Source organism: Choristoneura fumiferana, chromosome 21 (genome assembly GCF_025370935.1).
Source record: "Choristoneura fumiferana chromosome 21, NRCan_CFum_1, whole genome shotgun sequence".
Taxonomy (NCBI): domain Eukaryota; kingdom Metazoa; phylum Arthropoda; class Insecta; order Lepidoptera; family Tortricidae; genus Choristoneura; species Choristoneura fumiferana.
Genome location: NC_133492.1, coordinates 18,326,819 through 18,335,248, shown reverse-complemented (window position 1 = coordinate 18,335,248; position 8,430 = coordinate 18,326,819). Strand labels below are relative to the sequence as shown.

Sequence of the window (8,430 nt, the reverse complement as noted above, 5' to 3'; positions counted from 1 at the left end):
TTTAGAGTTTCCCTTAGTTCTTCCATTTTTGTGTTATTGGCCTCAATCTGTTTTTTGTGCTCCTTCAGTCTTTCGACCAGATCATGGTCACTAGGATGAGATTAGTGTCGTTGGATAGGGCGTTTTATGTGCTCAATAGTTGACTTGAGTTTTGTTGGTCTGTCGGTCACCGTTTCGGAGATACGATTTTTTAAAAAAAATCGACAATTTTCACTTAACGGTGATTGGTAACCTAACTCAACTTAGGGAAAAATTCAGGTTTTTTGGCCACAGAATTGTCAATTCTTGGTCAATAATTCTGTTTAAAGTGTCATAAGACGGGGATTAGCAAGCCCTAACTTTTTGACTTGAGTTTTGACATCCTAACTCTAATAGTTTCGGAGCTAGGATTTATTAAGTGTCGAAATTCCAAATAAGTTCGAACTATTTGAAAATTTTGCTACATTTTTTGCCCCAATAAATCCATTTTTGGAGCTAAAAATCTGCAATTTTGAGGGTTTTTAGATTTTCAAAGCCTTCATCTGCGACGTAAATTTTGCGGGTCTTGCCTTTTTTGTTTGGGAGATACAAATTTTTCAAATCTGAAACTTCGATTATCTCTGAAACCTAACATAACCCTAGGTCTCAAAAATAAAAAAGGGTAGGTTAGGTTTTTTTAGAAAAAAAAAAAAGGGTAGGTTAGTTGTGGGTTTTGACCCTAAAGGTCAATCTTGCAGTTGATATTGGTTCTGCCCCGTCAAGGGGCAAATTATAAAACACCTAGAGTGGTAAAATGGGCGATTCTAGCTCAGGTACTAACATCCGTGCAGAATGCATGGAAATGGTTTCAGGACCAAAAAAGAGGGCTGTAGACGGGGCGGACGATATTGGAAAAGAAGCACCTGCTTCTAAAACAACGGCTGCAATGAGAGGGCGTGCAACAAGTAGCGTTGGCGCATATGCGGGAATGGCTGCTGCAAGAGCCAAACTTGCGAAAGAGGACGACGACTTCAGATCCCCAGGAGAGAAGAATAAGGCTTACGTACTAGAATTCCCAGCGCTTCGCCCGGTCACTCGCTCCCGCTCGCAGGGAGGGCGTAGTAATGACAAAACAAAAGATCGGAGCCCCCTCAGGGAAGAAGAGCTGGTCACTATTTCAGATCTCTCTGACGATAGCTGCGATGACCCGCGCCGTCAATATAGAAGGGAAAGGATTGAAGCCACTAATCCGCCTCTTCCTCGTCCCACAACTGAAGAAGGCACTCTTACACATGAAGAGACAGACGTAGTGGAATGCGCGCGAAAGGCCGCCCACACGGTCTTGGCTGAAGCCGCTAAGTCCTCCAACTTAAATGGGGTGGTTCGCGGCAACATCAATGCCGCGTGCCGTGAAATTATAGAGGCAATGGAATACCTCGAAAACAGGAGGGAGAGCGACGAGCTCCGCAAGCTCAAAGCCGATAACAAACGCATGCGTGAGCAGCTCGCCCTCCTGACGAGTGAAACCAAAGCGCTAAGGACGGCCTTCACTGAACGGAATTCCACCTCACAGCAGGTAACAAAAGGGCTCCCAGAGGGCTTACAAGAGGTACTAGAAAATCATTCTAGGAAGTTGTTCATAAGCATTGGCAACATGATAAATGCAAGGCTTGAAGCCGTTGAAAAGAGGTTACCGCCGGAGCCAATTATGCGCCCCCGTTAGCAGCGGATAGGGTCAGTAGGCCACAGCAAGAAGCTTCTCAAGTGGAGCGAAGGAAGACCAAGGCTGGTAAGCGATCAGCTAGCCAACCTGAGCCTGTCCAAACTGCTAATACACCAAATCAACCTAAGGCTCAGACTAAGAACCAGAAGGCCCAGCCACAAGCTCAGGCCAAGGCTCAAGCCAAGGCACAGCATCCAAAGGCACAGCCAAAGGTGCAGTTGAGGGCTGTGCAGAGCATCGAAGCACAGCCGTCTACCTCAATGACACAGCCGGCAACCACTACCCAGTTCACCTGGACAGAGGTGGTGAAAAAGAAGTCTAAGGCCAAAGAAGCAAAAAAGTCTTTACAAGCCGAACAAAATACCAACGCAAAGAAAAAGCCGACGGTAATCAAAAAACTAACTGTGCCAAAAAGCGCTGCAGTCATGATTACAATGAAACCGGATACTGACATGACCTACTTAGCGGCCATGCAAAAAATGACATCATCCCTGAAATTAGCGGACATAGGGATTGAATCTGTCAAAGTCCGCAAGTCGGCAACAGGCGCACGCCTGATAGAGGTTCCGGGAGCAAGCAGTGCTAGGGCTGCTGACGACCTGGCAGAAAGAATCACCAAGGTGATAGGTGATGTTGCCACAGTGCAAAGGCCTGTTAAAACAGCGGACCTCCGGATAACCGGCTTTGATGAGTCGGTAACTCCGGAGGATATAAAGACGGCAATCGTACTGAAAGGAGGATGCTCTACAGAAAATGTAAAGGTGAGCCCAATAAGATTCTTGGCAAGTGGCACAGGATCAGCTCTTATAAGATGTCCGATCACTGCTGCCAATGCTCTGTTAGCAGCAGGGAAAATACTTGTGGGATGGTCGGCTGCACATGTCAAAGCCTTAGATCCCATGCCTATGAGATGTTATAGGTGCCTGGGGACGGGCCACACCAGAGCGCTGTGCCCGTCTGCTGTAGACAGAGGCGACTTATGTTTCAGGTGCTCGAAACCTGGACACAAGTCTGCTGAGTGTCAAGAGGCACCCTTTTGCAGTGCATGCCACCATGCCAAGCGGCCAGCGGGGCATATAATGGGGGGACGATCATGTGCACCCCCATCCATAAAAGGCCGAGATAGCATCTTAGTGCTGAATTCCCAAGGGACACAAGAGGGCAATAATATGGATGTCTAGATGCCAGCACACCAGTATCTAGACATCCTACAGGGCAACCTCAACCACTCTGCCCGCGCACAAGACCTGCTGATGCAAGTCATGGCGGAGTGGGAATTGGCCCTAGCGGTAGTGGCTGAGCCCTATTTTGTCCCCCCCCAAACTAATTGGGTCGGAGCAAGTGACGGTGGTGTAGCGGTCGTCGTACCAGTAATGGGTGACTTTCCAACTCTTACACAGGTAGAAAACGGACCAGGCTACGTAGCGGTTAAATGGGAGAGAATTGTCATAATAGCGGTGTACTTCTCCCCCCGGCCTCTGTTTGAGTTTGAGGCATTCCTGGAAGGACTGGGAAGAGTTGCCGGGAGGTGCGCCCCGGCACAAGTCATTGTTATGGGGGACCTTAATGCCAAAAGTGCAGCTTGGGGTTCCCCATACACAGACCCAAAGGGCGAGGTTCTTCGGGACTGGACGCTGGCGGCAGGACTCGAGGTGTTAAATCAGGGTAACGCCAATACGTGTGTGCGTCGACAGGGGGGTTCAATTGTAGACGTAACGTTTGCAACCCCTGCCCTGGCCACACGGATCCTCGATTGGCGTGTCCTTGAGGATGTGGAGACTCTTTCTGATCATCTCTACATTCGGATGAGGGTCTTAGCCCAGCCGTTAGCGTCTCAGCCTCAAAATCTGGGTAGGAATACGGGAACAAGATTTCCACGGTGGGTTATATCCCAGTTTGATCCTGCGATGGCAGAAGAAGCCGCCATCATAGAGGCGTGGGGGGACCCACCTCCAGACACAGCAGGAGTAGAAGTCAAAGCGATGAGATTTCGTGAATCACTTACTGCGGTGTGCGACGCGGCTATGCCGCGTGTGCGGAAATTTCCGACTAGGCAAAGCGTGTACTGGTGGTCGGCAGAAATTGCTGCCCTCCGAAACGCCAGCAACAAAGCACGCCGTGCTTACACGCACTGCAGACGCCGAAGGTTGCACACCGCAGAAGAAGAGGAGTTGCTCCACAGTGCGCTTAAGAAGGCTAAAGAGGCACTACAAACAGCCATTGTTAAAGCAAAGGATGTCGCTTTTGAAGAATTTGTGGGCACTCTTAATAGAGATCCATGGGGGCGACCATATAAAATGGTCAGAAACAAGATGAAGCGGGCCCCCCCCCATGGATTCCTTGGAGCCTGAACTCCTCGACAGGGTAGTGGAAGGCTTGTTTCCATCGGCACCGGTTTTTGCTCCTCCGAGGATGCTGGCCCCCTCTGAGGAACCAAACGATCGGCATCCGGTGCCAAGAATAACAGACGATGAGATGATGGCCCTGGTCGACCGCCTTAGATCGAACAAGAAGGCTCCAGGACCTGACGGTGTACCGGCTAGGGTGATCCCTCTAGCACTCGAACATTTGGGGGAGCGCTTCAGGGACCTCCTGTCCGAATGTCTGGAGACGGAGCGTTTCCCCAAAGTGTGGAAGGAGGGGCGCCTATGCCTTCTTAGGAAGGAGGGTCGACCAGTGGATTCGCCTTCAGGCCATCGTCCCCTTGTCTTGTTGGATGTATCCGGTAAGATGCTAGAGCGCGTCATTGCTCGCCGGATCATCCAGCACATGGAGGAAGACGGACCAAATGTGGCTGATTGCCAGTACGGATTTCGGGCCGGCCGTGGTACCATTGACGCAATCAAGTCGCTCAAAGACTTTTCGGACCATGCGGCCAGTAGGGGAGAGGGAGTAATCGCAGTATCGCTAGACATAGCGAATGCTTTTGGAACTCTCCCCTACGAAGTAATAAAGGAGGCCTTAAGGTACCACGGCCTGCCTCTCTACTTGCAGAGGATAGTGGGGCACTATCTCGAAGAAAGAGTAGTGCTCTACGAGCACCGCGGGCAACGTAAAGCAAGACCGATGACCTGTGGGGTACCTCAGGGATCGGTGCTGGGTCCACTATTGTGGAACATCGGGTTCGATTGGGCTATAAGAGGAATCCAGCTTCCCGAATGGCCACCATTTGTTATGCCGATGACACGATGGTGGCTGTCCGGGGAAGCGATAAGACGGAAACATTACGCAGAGCCGCGGTCGCCGCTGAACTAGTGGTTGACCGTATACGCATGCTCGGGTTGGGGGTAGCCGTCTCCAAAACGGAAGCAATTGTCTTTGGAGGACCTGGCTGGCGTGTGCCCGCCGACACCGTAATTCTTATAGGTGGAGAACCTGTCCAGGTCAAGGGTAATATTAAATATCTTGGCCTTGTCCTGGACAGAAAATGGGATTTCTCGGAACATTTTACCCGACTTATTCCCAGATTGATGGGTGCCGCATCAGCACTGGGCAGACTACTGCCTAATGTAGGTGGACCAAGAGTTGCCTGCCGAAGGCTTTTTGCAGGCGTAGTCCGCAGCATGGCACTCTACGGAGCACCAATCTGGGCGGACCGGCTGTCGGAGCGAAATAAGTCTCTTCTTCGACGGCCACAGCGGGTCTGTGCAATTCGCCTCATACGGGCATATGTTACAGTGGCCCATATGGCAGCTTGCGTCCTCGCCGGGACCCGCCATGGGATGTGGATGCTCAGGTCATGTCCGAGACCTACTGGTCCCGACGAGAGGCGCGAGCGCAAGGTGGGGAAAGGTTGGCCCTCGAGAGCTGGCTAATGCCCGTCGAATGACGGAGAAGAGAATAAGAGACCGGTGGAAGGATAGCTTGGAGGACTGCCGCTATGGAACGAGGACCATAGTGGCACTCCTCCCTTCCTTTGATGAGTGGGTTGAAAGGGAAATTGGGGCAATTTCCTATAGGATGACGCAGGTAATGACCGGACATGGATGCTTCGGTCATTACCTGCATCGAATAGGGAGGGAAATCAGCACAGGTTAGGTTAGGTTAGGTTTTTTTTTTTTTTTTTTTTTTTTTTTTTTATAGAAGATGGGAGTGTTGTAACGGCCGCCGAGAGCTAGTGGCAGCCGTTTCTCCCATCCCCCCTGTCACTTATCACAGATATAGATTCTGTGTTTTAATCTATGTTTGCATTTTGACTATTTACCTTAGTGCCCTGATTTAACTTCCCCCCAGTTCGCTCCCTTCCCACAAGTATATAATTTTTTGGGGTTGCAACTGGTTTTTTATTATCACTTTTTACTTTTGCCTTTCTTTGCCTTTGTATTCTTTTCTCAACTCATAATTTTTTTGTTGTTTTAAGTTGCAACCCGTCTTTTATGTTTTACATCAAATGTGGGTGGGGTAGGGAGCCAACCCGGGAGCAATCAGGGCAACTACTTAAAATTATCTTAGACTATACTTAAAACTAACCTAAACGATATACATATAAATATAAATATAAATTCCATAATTACATTTCAACATACCATCACACAGAAAAACTCATATTACCTATCTATTACTACGTGTTCTTGGCAAAATGGTATCTAGCCAGGCACAGTATTACAATTACACCTTATTATTCAACACTGCAGAAATAAGACGTTTATTTGATCATACAGGTCTTACAAAATATACATATATACAAATATTCTAAACCATGTAACTACCGCGAGGGCCAAACTACTTCATCCACAGCATGGAATATACAAATCATTTGAGCCATATTACACTAACATTCAATGTCATGAGTAACCTTAGTTTAGTCGAAAGATACACAGAAAATAAGATTATATTCTTCATTCTAACCCATTATATTGCCAATTATAGACCTGTAGGACGCGAAGTAAAAGCACAAAAGCATAGCATCACTAATACTAATCCAAATAAAAGATTTATCTAAGAAACAATCGGACAGAATGATTCCCAAAATACAGTCCATCTAAAAATAGTGAAGTGCCACTATGTATCCAATTCACAGCTCCTACAGGTTTCCAAACATACCATAGAGAAAAGATAATCCCACCAATGTCAAAGTTGAATCAGTAAACTCCAGTTAATAAGTTATATCAATTTAGATACTAGGCATTACTCTCAAGGTCTCAACAATTAAAAATCTTCTTATAAAAATTCCCTCATCAACGATAAACAAGTTGCAAATGTTCCAAACAAGGTTAGGTTAGGTTAGGTTAGGTTAGGTTAGGTTAGGTTAGGTTAGGTTCTCCGGGTGGGCAATAAAGTGGCCAGCACGGGGCTTAACGCGCCAAAGTCTGGGCGCAAGCCCCAACCTCAACCCACGGCCGGAACCAGCCGACGAGGGGACCCCAGCAGCCAACAAGAACCAGCCGATAGGGAAAAAGCCGCAGCACATCAGCGGCACAAACCCTTACTAAAGGTTGGCCAAAAAACAGCAGTGGAAGCTACGCCTAACGCAACTGCCCAGTCGATTGTTGCCGAAGATGAAGACCAAACCCGTGGATCACCGTGGTGAGAGGAAGGGGGAAAAAGGGGACAGCCCCCAACCAACAGTCGAAACCAACACCAACACCACCCAAGAAGCCGCAGCCACGCGCGATCAAAATCACCGCCCCGCGCACGGCAGTAGTGGTCCTCACATTAAGAGAGGGCGCCCAAACCACCTATGCCGCACTACTAGCCAAGGCTAGAGCCAGCATAAAACTGGCGGACATCGGTCTGGAGTCGGTCAAGGTGAAAACCACCATGACCGGCTCCAGGCTGATGGAGATGACTGGCGAGGAGCCGGAAAAGCTAGCAGACCGCCTCGCGGACAAACTGCGCTCAGCAATTGGTGACCAGGCGGAGATCACTAGACCAACCAAAACGGCAGACCTAAGGATCTCTGGCCTGGACGAGACCGTCACACAAGAAGAGGTGGCAGCCGCTATTGCGGCCAGGGGAGGCTGCACCCCGAGCAAATCAAAGTTGGGGCAATGAGGGCCAGCCTACGGGGGCAATGCTCGGCCCTTATTAGATGCCCAGCGGCGGCCGCTGGGGCCATCGCCGGCCTAGGCAAGATGACAATTGGCTGGAGTACAGCCATCATCACGCCGATACAGGCCCCGCCCATGCGCTGCTATAAGTGCATGGCGCTGGGCCAACCAGAGCGCTTTGCCCATCAGAGGCGGACAATGGTGCAAGGTGCTTTCGCTGCGGTGCCGATGGCCACTTGGCGGCCGCATGTGCGGCCCACCAAAGTGCGCAGTGTGCGCGCAGGCGGGACGTCCACATGCGCACGTCATGGGAGGCACAAAATGCGCCCCCCCTTCCATCCGAGGAAAGGCCCCAATGACTGGCGCCCCCCCTCGCGTACCTAGCCAAATGGCTCGAGAGGAGCTCGAAATGCATGTGTCGTAATGCCAGCACACCTGCACTTCGAGCTCCTCCAGACGAACGCGAACCACTGTGCCAGGGCCCAGGACCTTCTGGTCCAGGTCATGGCGGAGTGGCGTGTGGACGTTGCGGTCGTTGCTGAGCCCTACGCTGTCCCCCTCAGCCAAACTGGGTCGGGGACACCGAGAGCTCAGTAGGCATAGTTGTGCCAGCGGTTGGCGGCCAGCGCCTATCGCTGAGGGAGAGGGGCCCTGGCTATGTCGCTGCAAATTGGGGGAAGTAGTCATCGTGGGGACATACTTCTCCCCAAACCGGCACTTCGCGATTTGCGAGGCATACCTGATCCGTTGGAGCAAGTG

The 8,430-nt window shown here is 50.2% G+C and overlaps 1 protein-coding gene across 1 annotated transcript; it reads left to right on the top strand.

Annotated features, from left to right (window-relative positions):
• Positions 1-772: 772 nt before the first annotated feature.
• Positions 773-4,032, top strand: LOC141440032 (uncharacterized). The gene is made up of 3 exons (XM_074104489.1): positions 773-1,534; positions 1,648-2,442; positions 3,082-4,032. The coding sequence occupies exons 1-3, from the start codon at positions 773-775 to the stop codon at positions 4,030-4,032; spliced, it is 2,508 nt and encodes an 835-aa protein (XP_073960590.1).
• Positions 4,033-8,430: the final 4,398 nt, after the last annotated feature.